The sequence below is a fragment of the Nycticebus coucang genome, chromosome 4, assembly GCF_027406575.1.
Source record: "Nycticebus coucang isolate mNycCou1 chromosome 4, mNycCou1.pri, whole genome shotgun sequence".
Taxonomy (NCBI): Eukaryota; Metazoa; Chordata; class Mammalia; order Primates; family Lorisidae; genus Nycticebus; species Nycticebus coucang.
The window spans coordinates 136,192,590-136,210,350 of record NC_069783.1 but is presented as its reverse complement, the minus strand read 5'-3'; the positions used below and the strand labels follow the sequence as shown (position 1 = coordinate 136,210,350).

General features: G+C 53.6%; 2 pseudogenes and 2 gene segments (V, D, J or C); all 4 read right to left on the bottom strand.

Annotated features, from left to right (window-relative positions):
* Window positions 1-3,196: 3,196 nt before the first annotated feature.
* Window positions 3,197-3,838, bottom strand: LOC128584907 (dnaJ homolog subfamily C member 14-like; annotated as a pseudogene).
* Window positions 3,839-4,711: 873 nt separating this feature from the next.
* On the bottom strand, window positions 4,712-5,736 carry LOC128584447 (dnaJ homolog subfamily C member 14-like; annotated as a pseudogene).
* Window positions 5,737-6,461: 725 nt separating this feature from the next.
* LOC128584446 (immunoglobulin lambda constant 1-like) lies at window positions 6,462-13,551 on the bottom strand. The segment is given in 4 exon segments: window positions 6,462-6,914; window positions 8,146-8,185; window positions 12,229-12,315; window positions 13,525-13,551. Coding segments are annotated over 4 exon segments (513 nt in total).
* A 383-nt stretch (window positions 13,552-13,934) lies between these two features.
* Window positions 13,935-15,818, bottom strand: LOC128584445 (immunoglobulin lambda constant 6-like). The segment is given in 2 exon segments: window positions 13,935-14,381; window positions 15,734-15,818. Coding segments are annotated over 2 exon segments (405 nt in total).
* Window positions 15,819-17,761: the final 1,943 nt, after the last annotated feature.

The following is a 17,761-nucleotide window of genomic DNA, read 5'->3' as shown; positions in this document are numbered from 1 at the left end:
CAGCATCAACCTCAGCTTCTAGGGGTCTGTGAGGAAGGGGGTGGCATGGTCTCCAATCACAATGGTCACAGGTAAATGGGACACCGTAAGTTTTGTAGAGGGGCTGGGGCTGGGGGAGGCTGGGGAGGGAGGTCTGAGAGGGCCAGATGTTCTCAATAGCCCAGAGCCTGTGTGTGCTGGGGTGGCTGCTCCCTCAAAGGGTATCTGTCGGTCTTAGGACCTGAGGGTCCCAGAAGTTAAGTCCCCTCCACTGGGTGCATCTTCCACCTTCTCCTGGACTTCAGAGACTCCTTGTGGGGAAGCAGATGCTCTCCTGTAGGAAATGGGAGCCCCATAAGGGAAGCAGTGAGCAAGAGAGGGGTGGGGTAGGTTAAGAGGGGCTCAGGAGGGATGGAGGGGGACCCAGCCTAGAATCCTTGAGGGCTGGATATGTGCTGTCCTGGCCTCTGTCCTGGGAGTTTCACATGTCACCACTCGACAGCCACCCTCTAGCACCTTCCATGCTCGGTGCTGGGACCAAAGAGGACCACGGTTCCCTTTCCCAGGGCCCCAGACTCGGGGCTCTGTGTGTTCTGCTCTCAGGATTCCTAGATCCTGAGAGAGCAACTGGGATTGGGGTGGGAGGACTGGGCTAGAGAACAACCTACAGGGACTGACCCCCCCAGGGGTGGGGGATACCGTGAGCTCTAGACCTGGAACCAAGACTGGAGACGTTCTTCCAGCCTCTGCCCTGAGTACCCCAATCCTAATATAGATAAAAAATATGTATAATATATGTATACATAACATATATAATAAATGTGGATGTAACATATAATATATAACATAAATATATATGACATATATGTTATATACTATATGTATTTTTTTGAGGCAGGGTCTCATTCTATTGCCCAAGCTGGAGTGTAGTGGCGTCATCATAGCTCATTGTATCCTGAAACTCTGGTCCTCAAGCTATCCTCCTCAAGTGGGATTACAGGTGTGAGTCACCACACCTGGCTGATGCCAAGTTTTGAGGAAGGAGAAGAGGCATGAAGCATAGGGAAACTGGGCCCTCCAACGCAAAGCCCCTGTCTCCCTCCACGTGTCTTTGGCCCAAGTAACTCTGTCCACTGATCTGGGCCAGAGGTCCTGCATCCAGTGGGCTCCGAGCTCTCCGTTGAGGAGGCTGGACAAAGTGGGAGGGCCTGGCTGGGTGGGCACCTGGGTTCAGAGCTGAGATCTGAAGTTAATAGGCCCAGGTTTGAGTCCTTGCTATAGCCCGGAGCAGGTCACCCAAGATCTCCAGGCTGAGGATCATAACAGGATCTTGCTCCAAGGGCAGACTGAGAGGGTGTGGAGAGAGTACTTCCCCACAGGGGGCCGGAGGAAGGAAATGCCTTGGAGCTGTGGATAAAATCACAGTCCCTTTTCTGGGACCCAGGAGGAGAAAGGCCCTCAAGAGACCAGGGACTGGGAGGGATGGGCCTGGGCGCTGGGAAGAGCCCCAGAAGTGAGCTGGACATGACTGGACAGGGGCACAGAGAAATAGGAAAAAGAGTTTTCCTGAATCCCCAGAGAGCTGGAAACATCTGTGGTCATCTGAATAATGGTCCCCCAAGGACGGCTGTGTCCCCATCTCAGAACCTGTCAACGTACCATGTTGTGTGGCCATGGGACTTTGTTAGGAAGACTCAAGTGGGAGATTAGCCTGGATTCTTTGGATGGGTGGGTCTGAGGTGGGGGTCTTTAAAGGGAACAAGAGAGGCAGGGGGTCAAAGTCAGAGAAGGAGATTTGGGGGTGGGAGTGAGAGAGAGAGGGAGAGGGGTTTGAAGATGCTACATTGGTGGCTTTAGGGACAGAGGAAGTGGCTGTAAGCCAAGGGATGTGGATGTCCCCTAGCAGCTAGAAAGGCATGAAACTGTATTCTCCTCAGAGTCTCCAGAAGCGGGTGACCCTGCCAACACCATCTTAGCCCCTGGGACTCATTTTGGACTTCTGACCTCCAGACCCGGGAGAGAATAAATTCACGCTGTTTCAAGCCTCTAAATTGGAAGTCAGTCATAGGGAGCTCAAATAGGAGCTGAGGGATAGAATCATCTAGGATACCCCACAGCACCTCCCCACAGTGACACATGCCTGACGGCTGCCTGTGATCCCACACCCTCTGTCCCTCACAGAGCAGCAGAGGGTCCAAAGCCCCACGCCTGGACTGGGGTAGGCCTTGCTGTCCTCCCTTACCCTATTCCTTCGTCTTGGAGAGCGCCTGGAGCCTCAGACTTGGGAGCATCACAGCCATCCCCACTCGGGACCTGGTTTTCCAGGTGAGGCCCATGATGAAATAAAGAAGTAACTGCTAATAAATAGCCCCCACCCCAGGAAGACAGCAGGCGACTGTCTGTGCTGCACACTTGTGCAAGGCTGGGGCAAGAGTGGGCACAGTCCAGTGGTCTGGGGACACCCAAGGGAACATCAGGCAGGAGAGGACATTCTGTGGCGGGTACAAGGTGCTGTGAATTTAAATCAAGGACCTACTCTGGATTCAGGGGCAGAAGTTACCCTCAGGGTAAGTCAGGGGACTGTTCCTCTGTAAACACTGCTCCCCCACCTCCCACCGACCAGTGATGGTGACCTGCTCTGAGGACTTCTGTGCAGGAGCAGCTGTGGGCACGTCCCATGAGCTGGCTCATGGCCATTGCCATGTCCTGAGCCTCCTGAGAGTGCACCTTTTTCACAGCCCAATTTCCATTAATGCCGAACCATCTGGTAAAACATGTCCTCACTTATTTTTATTTATTTATTTATTTTGAGACTGAGTCTTACCATGTTGCCCTTAGTAGAGTACTGTGCTGTCACAGCTCATAGCAGCCTCAAACTCCTGGGCTTAAGTGATTCTCCTGCCTCAGCCTCCCAAGTAGCTGGAATTACAGGCACCTGCCACAACGCCCAGCCATTTCTTGGTAGCAGTTGTCATTGTTGTTTAGCTGGCCCAGGCTAGGTTTGAACCCTTCACCCTCGGTGTATGTGACTGGAGCCGTAACCACTATGCTACGGGAGCTGAGCCACTCACTTTTTTTTTTTTTTTTAAGCTTAACATTTTCCCTTTTTCAAATATTTAAAAATAAATAAATAAATCTCCATCCCATGCTGTCTGCGGTCCTTTTCATTCCCTTACATTGATTTGAGGAGAGAAGGGGTATCCGTGGAAGGCCCTCCTCACTCACTTCCACCGCTTCCGTCTGGCTTTTCCCTTGGGTACTGTGCTGTTAGGCTCAGAGGCTGCAGCGGCCCCAGGGCCAGGCTAAGGTGCTGCAAAGAAATTCCCGTTGAACATCTGTCCTGGGGGTGCTTGTAAGATGCAACTCAAGAAATCCTGAAGGTCAGCAGGAAGAGAATCCAGGGTGGGTCTCTGTCATCCACTGAGTGCCTGAGATCTGAGAACCAAATGAGATGAGATAAGGGACCTGGGGAGATTCCTGCACGTTGGCATCCAGCCCACTCCACAAACACAAGGCACAATTGGCCAAAAACATCAGTTTAGAGCATGTATGAGATTGGAAGTACAAGCCCCTATTTCTAGAGGACAGGAGAGTACCTGTGATGTCACACACCTTTCCCTCCATCTGGAGGGATCGACATACTTGACTCTGCCCCAAACTCTCCTTCCGCAGGAGGCAGCCTATTGTGTTCAGCCCCATATCCGGCACACTTAGGTTCCCGGTCCATTACAAATCTTCTTTGCTTTCTTTGGCATGGGCTACACATCATAGTAGTCATTGCCTCCTTGAGGTCATCTTGTAGCTTGGACAGAATCTCATTCACTGATTGGCTCAGCTCATTCTCTGTCATTCGTTTCATCCTCATATTCCTCCACCTTTCAGCACTGCTGACAATGTCCCAAGCTTCCCATAACACTTTGAAGGCCTCTTCAGTCCCAGGATGGTGATTTTTGTCAGGATGAACTATCACTACCAGCTGTCTATAAGCCTTCTTCATTTCACTATCTGATGCTGTAGCTTCAACTCCCAGCACACAGAAAGGGTTCAGTTCGTCCTCAGGAACCCCAGCCATGATCAAGAGTCGAGCCACTTCTCTTCAGGCTGGCAGTAGCTCCCAGGGGCTACAGGTGTATTCCCCTGCCTATGAGTCCTTTGTTCTACCCAAGGAAACTCCACCCAGCCCCACTGAGCTATTCTAACCCGCTGCTGCCATGGCCTCTCTCTCAACAGGGTCAAGCCAAAGTGCAAGGCGGGAAAATCTAGCCAAGAAAAGCCAGATGGCCTTAGCCTGCCAGCCTAATCAGTCACCCAGCCCCACCAGAAACCACCAGCCCAACTATAGACATCCCCAAAAGAGGGCCAGACCCAGGAGCAGCGAAGCACCCTGTAGCCTAAGAAAGTGGGCTGCCCTATAGCAAAAGTAGCCTAAGAAATAGCCCTGCCCCATAGTAAAATCCCTAGTTTAGAAATTGGAACATCATCTGGGCCCAGCCCCCCAGCCACCCTGCCCAGACTCCCACCCAAACTTGAAAAAGGTCCAGATCACTGCTTTTCAGCTGCCTGCAGACATAGAAGAGATGGCCACAAGTTTCCACAGACTCTCCCACCAATACCAGCAGTTCAATCAGCCACCAGAAGCTGGCCTGTCCAAGCTGTCCAAGCTGGCGTGTCCTCTGCTCCCCACAATCCCTCTGTGCTCAACTGCTGGGCTTCATTTCTAACCCAACCAATCTCAACCAGGGCATCTAGGGTCTCTATGTCCACCCTCGCCAGCATCCTTCTTGGTTGGAAAGTGGTGCTGCTTGCTATCTCCAGGATGGGAGTTTCTTTCTACTGGACACACGTGAAAAATCACTAGGGAACTTAAGAGATTCCTCATCATCATATTCCTCTTCCAACTCCTCATCTTCCCCCAGGCTGGAAAAGCACAATGGAGCAAAAGTTGTTGGAAGAGCCATCTCTTCTGTCAGAATAAGACCCTTTAGGGATTCCACGGGGTTCCTGACAGTTACAAGCAGATGGAATAGATAGAAAAGAGCAGGGCGCCAGCTGCATATGCCGAGAATGGTGGGTTCAAACCCGGCCCTGGCCAAACTGCAACAAAAAAATAGCTGGGCGTTGTGGCGGGCGCCTGTAGTCCCAGCTACTCGGGAGGCTGAGGCAGGAGAATCGCCTAAGCCCAGGAGTTGGAGGTTGCTGTGAGCTGTGTGACGCCACGGCACTCTACCGAGGGCCATAAAGTGAAACTCTGTCTCTACAAAAAAAAAAAAGAAAAGAAGGATTCCCGTCTTCCTGGCCTCATTCTGTCTTGAGAGTTCCTGGTCCACTCCTGACTCTTCTGCTGAGATACCTCACTCTGATCAGTGGCCTTCCATCCCTAGGTGGTCCTGGACCTCTTGGGGGGCCATGGCTTGGATCTGACCAGTGGGCTGGGTTTAGGGGCTATGTGTACCTTCGCACCAGAGCACTCCGTGAGGCAGCAGGGACCATTAGGAGCAGTCTCTACTGAGTCCCCAAGTCCTCAGAATGAAAGTATTTCAGGGTCCTGAGGGAGGCACCCCCACTGTGGTGGGCTCCACACAACCTTCTTTTCCAGGGTTCTTCTGGGCCATGACTCCAGGGCTTCTTGAGAGTCTTAGGTCACAGCCATCAAGGTAAGTTCTGATGCCTAAAAGTGGCAGTAACTCCTGCCCCTGGAGCAGCTGGACCTGGGGTCAGGGGGCCCTAAAAAAGAGCAGCTCCCCTGGCTACCAACATGTCCTCACTTTTAACAGCGACAAGACATCTGGCTTCAGCCTAGAGGACACCAACTTCCCTCCAACAAATGCTTTATTGAATCCCATAGAAATTAAGAAGCTGCTATTTCCCTCCTCACCCTGGTTTCCAGGGAGCTCAAAGCTTATCTTTGCCAAGTGTCTGGAGCTTCCTGACAGATCTTTGTGTGAGTTTCCTTGGGCTTCCTCCTATTCCTCTTATATCTCTGAAGCTGCTATTGGGGGAAAAATCCAAGTAGGTCCCAAATTTAAGAGTTCATGAAGTCATCAGTGCTAGAGTGTCCTGAACAGCCCAGCTCTCAGGAGTGAGAGGGAGCACAAGTGTGGCAGGATTCTGGGCCCAAAGCCGGATTTCCAGGCTGAGAAAAGAGAGGACTCAGGATAGACAGAGGGCCCTGACCCCATGGCGGAGAGCGTGGGCATATCTGGAGGCTCTAGCCATAGGCAGCTCCACCCAGGAAGGAGATAGGGAGTGGGGCCAGGGCGTCATGTGAAAGAAAAGAAGAGGGCTGGAAGAAGGCAGAGGCGCTGATGTCCTGATGACCAGACTCCTCTGGTCCTGGCCTGTTTTCCTGGAGAGACTTGAGCCTCTCCCTTGGTCTCTTTTTTCCACTGGGTGCCAAAATTCCTGCCAACTCCCACTGAGAACCCAAGGAACGTGCCTAATTAAATATGAAATAAGAAATAATGAGATGGAGCAGGTTTTGATTGGCAGTGAGGGTATTTATTGGGGGTTTACAGGGTGCAGGGGGAAGGGCTGGGATGACCTGGGTGGGAGGGGAGACCCCTCCCTGATGATCCTTCAGCTCCAGACCCCCATGGCTGAGGTGGGAGCCGGGACCCTAAGCACATTCTGCAGGGGCCACGTCTTCTCCTCGGTCTTGCCCTCGTGCGTGACCTGGCAGCTGTACCTTCTGCGACTTCTCCACTGGTCACCTGTCAGGCTCAGGTAGCTGCCGGCCACATACTTGCCGTTGCTCTGTTTCAAGGGCTTGGTGGTCTCCACGCCCTGGGTGATGGGGCTGCCGTCTGCCTTCCAGGCCACGGAGACGGAGTCCGGGTAGAAGTCACTCATCAGACACACCAGTGTGGCCTTGTTGGTGCTGAGCTCCTCAGAGGAGGGTGCAAAGAGGCTGACTGTGGGAGTGGCCTTGGGCTGACCTGTGGGGTCGGGGAGGAGCAGGACACCAGAGGCTCAGAGTCCATTGTAGGCACCCCTGACCTCAGGGAGTAAGGAGGGGCCTGGCACCCCAGAGTCAGTGCAGAACCATGGTGCACACCATCTCCAGGGAGGGTGTATCTGGGTGTTTCTAAAACAGATCTCTGTGAGTCCTGGGAACCCTTGAGGCTGGACCTGCCCATCACCTGTCCTGAGACCCTCTAGACCTTGGGCCCCCTCATGGCACCTGCCCCTCAGCCAAGGCCCCAGCCTGTCCTGACATTCTCATGACACCTGTCTGGGGTTGGCTGTCTGTGTCTTGAGATCTGAGTCTCCTGGTGGATTCAATATGGGGACTCTTCTGTCCTGACACATCTGCTCTAGGGGCTGTAGGACTTTAACCTAAGAGGTGTGTCTTTCCCCAAGTCTATCTCTTGTGGAACCTCTCAGGGGACAAGGCAGAGTGAGCCTCCTTGTCCTGGACTCCCTCAAGCTGTGGAGTCCATGTCAGAGTCCTCTGCCTACAGAGCTGACCCGCCACACTGGGAGGTGCCCATCTGTAAGCTCAGGGGTTGACACCTCTAGGACTGCAGCTGGCAGAGGCCCAGGAGCCCCCTTCCCGGAACACCAGGGTCTTCAATGATGCTGTGCCTGCCGACTTTGTTTCTGGACACTTCTCCTCACTCCTGACTGGGCCCCCTGAGTCCCAGGCTCAGAGCTATGACATGGTGGTCCTGAGGCTCCAGGATGCCCCCCACCTTCTTTCTGTCTCCAAGCCTAGATGCAAAGTCCCACAGCCCAGGTGACCAGCCTCATTCCTGAAGGTTCTGGGTCCTTCTAAAGTCTCCCAAGTGGTCACGCCCTCCATGTCCATTGTTCCTTTTCCCCTTGAGATGAGGCTGAAATGATCCCACAGACAAAGGTGGTCTGACAGGAGACTAGACGGAGGACAGAACAGAACAAGTCCTAGGGACCCAACATGGCTTGACAAACAGACAGTCAACACTGACCAGACTGCCCTGTCCAGCACCTCTGGCTCTAGAGACAGGGGAAGGACGGAGGCAGGCAGAGGTCTGAGCAGGCAGGGGAGGGGTCTTTACTCCCGAGCTGGGTCCAGGGAAAAAGCTGGACCACAGGCTGAGACAAGCAAGGTACAGAGAGAACAGCAGAAGCAGCAGCAAAGTGCCCCAAGTCTTGGGAAAAGCAGGGGACAGAGGGGAAGAAGAGACTCACCTAGGACGGTCACCTTGGTCCCTCTGCCGAATACATCCCACTGTGACAGAGGCTCGTACCAAAACCCCTCCCTGGTACTCCCCGTCCCCTACCTGCAGCTGTAAGGGAGGAAGCCAAGTTCTTCTCCCAGGTGGTGTCTGCTCAGCAGGGAGACCGCAGGGCCCTGACCTTCAACCTGCAGATAAAAGAGCAGTTGACAGCATCCTGTGACCAACAGCAGGATCCCTGGAAACCCAGGCTCCCTAAGGAAGTCAATGTTTTGAATTGGGTTTTCCCATGGACCACCTGCCCGGAACAAGAATGCATTCACTGGAGGGCATTTGTCAGTAAGGAGTGAGTTTTGGGGGAAAGGGATAGTGGTCTCCTCCTGGAAGAGCTGATACATCCATGGTCCCCTGTGAGACTATGGGGCAACACCAGGATGTCCTCCACCTTCCAGGGAAGGGCAGGTTTCCCTGGAGCAAAGCTTCTTGGGAACTTCTCCAACACCCAGCCCTGTCTTCACTGGTGTCAGCCCCATCCTCCTTGCAGCTTTCCTACTTGTCGTGGGCCTGGTGAGAGGGGCCTAGCTGGTCCCTACGGGAAACGCCAGCCTCATCCTGCAGAGTGTCCTGGGTAGCATCCCTTGTGTCCCCTCACTCTAGTCTCATGCTTGGTACATCAGGTGTGTGGTGGCTGCCACTGCCTCTTTCTAATTGGACCTATTAGCAGCCTGTGGTCTCCAAACACTACTTCCTACTACAGGGAAGCAGGGTCACTGGCTGGTCCCAGGCCTGGGGCAGGAAAGGGACGACGAGGTGGAACATTTTGTCATCTGAGAAATCTGGAGCCATTCAGGTCCCCTGGGATCTTGTGAGGCATTCCAGGAGCCACCTAAAGAGGCTCCCAGTGGGCAAATGTCCATGTTCTGTCATCACCACATCACGGTGGATCCTACCTGTCATGCGACTATGGGCTAGAATTCACATGGCTCTGCGTTCGCCAACACTCTGGAGGGTGGCTGGGCCCCAGAGCATGAGTTCGTGAAGTGGTGAATAAAGGGAGGAGTCTCATTCTTGTTTTATTCTAGACCATGAAACACACTTCTGGGTGAATAAATCACAGCGGCAGGGCCCTCCATCCCAGACCCAGCCCTGATGAGAAGGACCTGAACAGAGACACTGATCTTCCTACTCATTGGAGGAGCAAAGTAAATGACCATCCGACTCAGCTCATGTCATGAAAACAATGATGACCCAACATGGTCCTGGCTGATCCCTGTGGGAATTTCCAGCCTCATCTTCCAGTTTCACCTTGCAGCACCCCCTGGGTCCCCTCAATCTGGTCTCACACTGGGTGAGTTAAGTGTGAAGTGGTTGTCATTGCCTTGCCCCAATGGGACACATTACCGAGTGTCCCAACTGTGGTCTCCCACATCTCCTCCCAACAGACAGGAGCAGGATCAGTGGCTGAGCCTCAGCCTGGCCCTGGAATGAGACATGATGAGGTGGAACATGTCATTGCAGAAAGCAGGAGCCGTGGACATTGCCTGCAGTCATGAAAGTGGACCCAGGTGCCACCCCAAGAGGCTCCAGCTGGAAAGATGTGCAATATTGGCCCCATCCTTGTCACCAGCAATGTGGCCGCATGTCCTCATCAGTAAAATTTGATGATAGTGGATTCAGACACATCCATTTCACACACTTATTTAACACATTTACTGAGTTAGCACAACCGTTTTATTCAGAGTTCAACATGGTCGTGACTGCTTGCTCACCCCGGGAGGCTGGCAGGGCCCTGCCTCATCTCCGTGCCAAGTGTTTCCTGCCCGGAGCATGACACACCGGTTTTTAATTACAGCTACAGGGCCCCCCCTTCACGGACAGGCTGCAGCCCCTATAAGAAGGGCATGACACGGAACATGGACCCTCCTCACTCCTGCTCATCTGACTCAGCCAGTGATGCTAAATGAATGACAGCCAACATGGGTGTCTGTGCTGAAAGCAGCCAGTCTTCCTGAGAACAAGTTTTGCCTGTGCCCATCCTGAACCCTATTAAGCCTCTCCATGCAAGAACTTTGCAGGAAAAGCAGAAGCAGACAGAGGCGTTAGGTTCCAGCTCAAAGGGGCAAAGTCTGTCCCTGGCCTGGGAAAGACCTAGAAGCAGCTCTCAGCTCCGGCAGCTCCTGCCTCGCCAGGAAACTCTAGAGCCATCTGGGAGATTCCAGAGGGTTACAGTGGGGCCTAAAAACACATGCACCCATCGCCCATGCAAACCTTCTTGAAGCCCCGTAGAGATAGAACTAAAGAAAGTCCCCAAAATATCATTTGTGAGGGATTTGTTGAGATGTCGGTTATTTCTGGTGTTAAGGAATGCCTAGTGATTTTTGTGTGCTGTTTTATTTATCTATAGGTCCGTATCTCTCCAGGCCAGCCATGAGTATCCATAGGTGAAAAGGCAGGATGTATAGGATTTGCGTTTAAATGTTCATGAGGGAGGGGCTCTTCGGCTGTGGCCAGGTCCGAGTTCTCCCTGCATTGCTTCTTAGGTGGGCTGTGTGATCAGAACAGTGGGGTCCCTTTCATGCCTCCTCTCCTTATTTTTGTTTTCAACATTCTCCACAGTATCAACTTTAACACACACAAAGGAGGCTGTTCTTGGGGCAGCCGCTGGGATGGGGGGCCCTGGCATAGTACCCCGCAGGACTACAAGTTTGACCCTCTGAGAAAATAAGGAAAATAGGAAATAAGCCCAGACGGGTGCTGTGGACACGGCAACCCTGAAGCCTCCTGCTAATCCAGAGCCTGGGCTTGGCGCAGGGGTGGCGATGAGGAGCACCAGGAGGTGGCCTTTCTCAGCCCTGTTTGACTCCAGAACTCGTTGAATTCACAGATCCCATCAATGAGAAAAAGCACCAGCCCCAGTACAGAAAGGGTATCCATTGATTGCCCAGGGAGGCAGGAGGACACTCAGTCCTTGCAGATTCTGTCTTTGGCCTGTTCTGGAAGTAGAAACAGGGTGGCCTGTGGGATCTCAGGGCACTGAGAACCTAGAGACATGGTGGGCGTCTCCACATCCAGTGCTCTGACCTTGCCTGCTGTCAGGGGCCCTGGGCTGAGTCTATCTCTGACATGAGGCAGGAGGTGGCTGTGGGTGGGAGAGGCTGAGCCACAGTGAGCAAAGCAAGCAGTGGGGCCAGGCGGGCAGGAGGGCTTGGAGGTGCTGAGTCCCGTGGAAGCCTGACCTCGACTTAGCTCACAGCGCACACTACTCTGCCCTGACCTAGTGTCACTCTGCCTAGCTGTTCCAAAATGCCACTCTGAGTGAGCTTCTCTGACAAGCAATAGGTGCCCATTCTGTGCTAAAGTTGGTGCCTTTTCTTATTTGCCCAATTGCACCATGTCCTCCCCTGTTTCAGCCTAAATGTCCCAGGGCTACATGCACAAACCAACCGTAAATGGATCCTTTTGCCTGATTTAGTGGTCCAGATTTCCCAGGACTGAGATTCCAGCTCCAGGCTAGTGGTAACCTTGAGCTCAGCCACGGCCCCACTCTAATCTCACCCCACACGGAACCCAACCCTTGTGTGCATCAACCTCACATCATGTTCCCCAAACTGGCTCCACAGAACACTGGAAGTTTTCGAGGTATTTTGGGTCCAAAAGTGGGAAAAGGGGAACATCACATCAAACTCTTTTTGCTGCAGGACTTATCAGTACGCTTACCATTTAAGAGGGTGAAAGTCTAAGAAATGCAGCTGTATGTGCTTTGTGCAATTTTTTTTACAATTTCTTGGGGGTGGCACAAGTATGCCCCCCCCACACGTGTTAAATACTACCCTGAGGGATCTCCCTTGCGTCACAGGAAATAACCCAATGTCTGTTCCTGCTGAGACCGTAGCCTTGAGTCCGAGCGTCTTTCCCTATTGTCTCTGTCTCTAGCCCACAGCTGGGCTCTTGGGTTCCTCTAGACATCCTCTGATGCCTCTCTCAGGGATCCCCCTGTTTCTCTTCCTTCCCAGGTGGACAAGACTGTGTCCCTGGATCATGTCAAGGAACAGCTTCTTGCTTGGGATCAAAGTTCCTACCAGGGCAGGGAGCTCACCTGGGTACCTAGTGTTTTGAGGGCGGAACCACGTGGACATAGGATGTCATCAGGAACTACCCCTGCTCCATGCTGTGACCCTTCACTCTGCAGACAGAAACAGATACAGAGGGAATGTTAGAGCTGCTGGAAGACCCATGATTAGGTCTTTATTGAGGAGACATAGAATCGGTGTGAGATCCAGCTTGACAGAGTTGGTGCCAACCTGATGGGACAGAGGCGAGTGAACACATAGCTCCTGGTGGAGAAAGGCCCAGCTAGCAAGAGGACCAAAGATACAGAGGGTGTCTCTCCTGGGCCACTTTCCCCCTGGGTACCAGAATTCTCCCACTAGGAACATGGGAGAAATGTCAGATTAAACATGACATAAAACATAATAAGGTGGAGCAGGATTTCTGATTGAGAGTGAGGGAATTATTGAGGATTTACAGGGTGCAGGGGGAAGAGATGGGATGACCTAGGTAGGAGGGGAGACCCTTCACCTGGGATCCTGCAGCTACAGGCCCCTGTGGCTGGGGTGGGGGCCTAAGCACATTCTGCAGTGGCCACTGAATTCTCCGTGGTGTGGCCCTCATGTGTGACGTGTAACACACTGAGAGGACATCAGCCTTGGGACAGCAGCTGGGGTGCAGACACAGGGCCCCTGGCACTGTGCCCATCAGGGCTACTGTTGACCTGGCCATGGGACATCTCAGTTTGCATCTCCATGACAAGGGCTTACACAGGTGCTTTGGACACCACCACCCTGGAGGCTCTTTCTAATTCAGAGTCATGGTTTGGGCAGGAGTGGATGTGAGTGAGCACCAGGAAGGCCCCCTTCTCAGCCCTGCTGTGCCTCCAGAGCTCCCTATCCTGGAAGATTCTGTTCCTGTCCTGTCTGTGCCATACGGAGGCCACTGAGCAGGCAGCTCTCTACTCCCTGATATTATAGAAGCACAAAGAAGATGGTCTGGGAGCCCCGGGGCACAGAGGACCCACAGGATGGTGGGAGAGTCCACCTCCAAGAGGCTGACCTGGTGCATTGTCAGGACCCCTGCAGTGACTGTGTCTCTGACATCAAACAGCAGGTGCAGAGGGGTGGGGACCAGGAGCCATAGTGAGCAAGGGGGGCAGGAGGTCAGGCCAACAGGAGAGTCTTTGGATGCTGAGTCCTCTCGGAAGCCTGACGTTGACAAACCCTCAGTCCACACTACTCTGCTGTGACCTGGTGTCACTCGGTGTGACCACTCCTGAATTTCATTCACACTTAGCCTCTCCGACAAGCTATGGGTACTCCTCCCATCCTGGGGTCTGTGCCTTTTCCCGTTCGCCCGATTTCAACATGTTGGCCCCTGATGCAGGCGGGGCATCTCTGGCCTCCATCCACAAACCAGCCATAAACTCAGTGGATCGCGGGCCTGACTTTAGTGGTCCAGACTCCCCGGGATTCAGATTCTAGTGGTCCTTGATCCTACTCATGGCCCCACATCCATCTCTGCTGAAACCAACCCACCCTGCCTGGCTCAAGCTCACACCTTGTTGCCCAAACTTATGAGTGGTCGAAGATGGAGAAGGGAACCTGGGTGATTAGAGAGAAGCTGGAATTCATCATAGTAATAGTTTGAGCATAGCAGGACTGGTCCCTAGCACTCACTGAGAATGTGGCAGAAATGTCAAAATAAAATGAGACAAGAAATAATGAGATGGGGCAGGTTTTGATTGGCAGTGAGGGTATTTATTGAGAGTTTACAGGGTGCGGGGGAAGTGCCAGGATGACCTAGGTGGGAAAGGAGACCCGTCCCCTGGGATCCTGCAGCTCCAGGCCCCCAGGGCTGGGGGGAGGGGGCCAGGGCCCTAAACACATTCTGCGGGGGCCACTGTCTTCTCCTCGGTCTTGCCATCGTGGGTGACCAGGCAGCTGTACCTTTTGTGACTTCTCCACTGGTCACCTGTCAGGCTCAGGTAGCTGCTGGCCGCGTACTTGCCGTTGCTTTGTTTTGAGGGCTTGGTGGTCTCCACGCCCTGCGTGACAGGACTGCCATCTGCCTGCCAGGCCACGGAGACGGTGGGTGGGTAGAAGTCACTCATCAGACACACCAGTGTGGCCTTGTTGTCTTTGAGCTCCTCAGAGGAGGGTGCGAAGAGAGTGACAGCGGGAGTGGCCTTGGGCTGACCTGTGTGGTGGGGGAGGGGCAGGATAGGACAGGCTCAGAGTCAGTCCCTTATGGAAACCGCTGACTTGGGGAGAGAAGAGGGATCTTGGGGTACCACATCCAGCTGTGTGAACCTTATTCAAGAGCTATTGGCCTGAGAGTCCTCAGCAGAAGGGTAGGTGTGGATGTTTTCACAAACTCATTATCTGTTCTGAGAGCCCCAGAGCCTGGCCTGCCCCTCACCTTCCCCAGCCCTCCCAGGGCCCTGGCGTCCCTCACACACATTTACCCTCTGCTGTGGCCTCTGGCTCCTTCTGACCTCCTGACAGGGCCTTTCAGGTTTGCCTATTCCCTCAGCCCATGGGTCTGAGGTCTCAGACTCTTCTGAGGGGTGCACGTGGGGGGCAATTCTGACTCTGCTCCTCTCTATGAGGGACTCTGACCACTGTCCTTCAGGGCCCTTATACCCAGACCTTTGTGCTGGGGCCTCTTTCTGGGATCAGGGCCTGAGGACAAGAGGAGAAGATGGTGCCTCTATACTTTTCCTGGGTTTCTGTCCCTCCACAGTCTCTGCTAGGTCACCCACACCCCCGGGGCACTTGGTCACAGCAGCAGAGTGTTCACACTGTGGACTCTGGCATCTGTCTCTGGGGTTTGTGGGTGGGATGGACTGAGTCCTTGGAGGCCCAGGGACCACATTTTCCCAATATCCTCCTTCCTGATAACTTTCATCTGAACTATTGTGCCCAAATCCTTGTCCCTTCCTCTTTCCTAAAGATTCCCTGCTTCCAAGGCTGACTCAGAGCTCAATCATGGCCGTCCTGAAGCCATGGGTGTCCCCCACATCCTGTGTCTCACAAACTGGGAGTCCCTGCCCTGACTTCAGCACTGTGCTCCTCATCTTTCACCCTGACAGTGAACAGCAGGTGCTTCCAGGGTCTCCCGGGTGGTCACTCCCTCCAGGCCCCTTGTTCCCTCGTCCCTGTGAAATGGGGCCCAAGTGACCCACAGACAAAGCTGGTCTGACAGGGGTCAAGGGGGGACAAGACAGAAGAGAGCAAATCCTAGGAATCCAATATGTCCTGAGGGACATTCTGACAGACACTGGAGAAAGACTCCCTCAGACAGACAACCAGACAAGCAGATACACAGTCCCAATGTCTGATCAGGTCACACATCAGGCCCCCTGGCTCTGAAGTGACATGGGAAGGATGGAGACATGCGGGGCTCTGAGGGGAGGGTGCTGTCCCCAGAGCTGGGTACAGAGAGAAGCTTGACCTCAGACACAAGACACACAGAAAACAGTAAAAGGAAAAACATTGCCTGGAACCCAGGGTAGGGCAGGGCAGGAGGGGGAAGGAAAAGAGACTCACTCATGATGGTCAGCTGGGTCCCTCCGCCGAACACACCACACTGTGACAGAGGCTCATACAAAAACCTCTGCCTGCGGCCCCCCATCGCCTCGTGCAGCTGGGGCAGAGGAAACCTGGTCACTGCACCAGGTGGCATCTGCTCTGCAGGCAGACCCGTTGCCCCCACCCTCCCCTCCCAGATAACAGGACAAGTGTCATCCTGTGACCAGCCACAGGATCCGAGGACTCCCAGGCTCCCTGGAGAAGTTGGTGTCTTCAATTGGGTTTTCCCACAGACCACGGGTCAGGAACAGGAATGACTACATTGGAGGGCATTTGTGTCCCTGAGCAGGGAATTACTATGGAAGGGGGTGGGTTTTGCTGAGCACAGTTGGCACAATTGTGATCCTTGGTGAGACCATGGGGGGACAGGAGGATGTCTTCCTCCACTAAGGGAAGGCAGGTTTCCCTGAAGGGCTGTGCCCTGGGACCCTTCCTATGACCTCAGCCTAGAATCTGAGCATGCAAGCCCCGCCTATCCTTGGATGGTTTTGCTTGTCAAGGGCATGGCCAGGGAGCCCTGACTAGTCCCTGCAGTGCAGGGTTCCCAGCCTCATCCTGCAGCGGGACTTGGGAGCCTCCCCTGTGGCTCATCCCTGCCAGAGACAAGAAGGAGAGAGGAGGACATGGGATGTGTTGTCACCCCAGAAAGCAAGCGCCATGGACGGCCCTGGGGTCAGGAACACAGACCCAGGCGCCTCCTGAACTGCCTCTAGTCAGTGGCAAATGTCCATTTTACAGCCCCCTCATCATCACCAATGTGGCTGGTCATCATCCATCATCAGTAAATGATGAGGGCACTCCAGTCTGTCGTGTCCACTTTGCACACTTAGTAACATATCTCTACATTAACTCGTCTGTATCTTTCCAGCTCTCACCAGCACAGGGAGCATTACTTGCTCATCGTGGGAGGTGGGCAGGCATCTGGCTCATCTCTGTGCAAGGTGGTTCCTTCCTGGAACCTGCAGCTGCAGGGCCCTCCCACGTGGCCTTGTCCCCCCTCAGGAGCAGGACACGAACTCATCCCTCCTGATTCCTGCTCCTCCCTCCCATCTAATGTCACTACATGGATGACAACACGGCTCTGGTTTCTTTCCAGGAAGCAGAAGTGCCCATGTCCAACTTGAATGCTGTTTAGCCTCTCCATGCCAGAAGCACTTTGGGGATAGAGCCTGTCAGCTCTAGCTCAGGGCGACTGAGGCTGCCCCGACCCTGGGAAGGTCCTGGAAGCAGCTCCTCCTCCTGCCTTGCCAGGTGGTCTGGGAGGTTCCTAGGGATTATGGCCGGCCTCACAACACGCGCACCCATCACCCTTCCATCCTTGTGGGAGCCTCATATAACAAACAAAACACCAGAAGATAACAACAGCACCAACAGAAAACTAAGTAGACATATCATGGCATTCCTGAAGGACTTCATGAGACCCAGGTTATTTTTTTATGTTGACAAGTTACTGATGATTTCTGTGTACGTGTGATAATATTTATTTGTTGGTCTAATCTTTCGAGGCCAGACAGGCCATATTCACAGGGGAAAGCATACCTTGCCGGAAATTACCTTCTACTTACTAAGGAAGGTGTCCTTCTGTGGTGGGGAGGAGGAGGGGGTTGGGGTGTGGCTCCCATTATACAGATTTACTTGTGTCTCAGGTCCGTGGGATGGACTATGAAGTTCATTATCATGCCTGTCTTTCCATAGTTGGAGGTTCCAAGTTCCCCACACTCTAAACATGCAACACAGTGAGAGGACATCTGCCTTGGGGCAGCAACTGGGGTGCGGGGACAGGTTCCCTGCCATTGTGCCCAGCAGGGCTACTGTTGATCTGGCCACAGGGCATCTCAGTTTGCATCTCCATGACAAGGGCTCACACAGGTGCTGTTGACACCACCACCCTGGAGACTCTTTCGAATTCAGAGCCAGAGTTTGGGCAGGAGTGGCTGTGATGAGCACCAGGAGGCCCCCTCTAGGCCCTGCTGTGCCTCCAGAGCT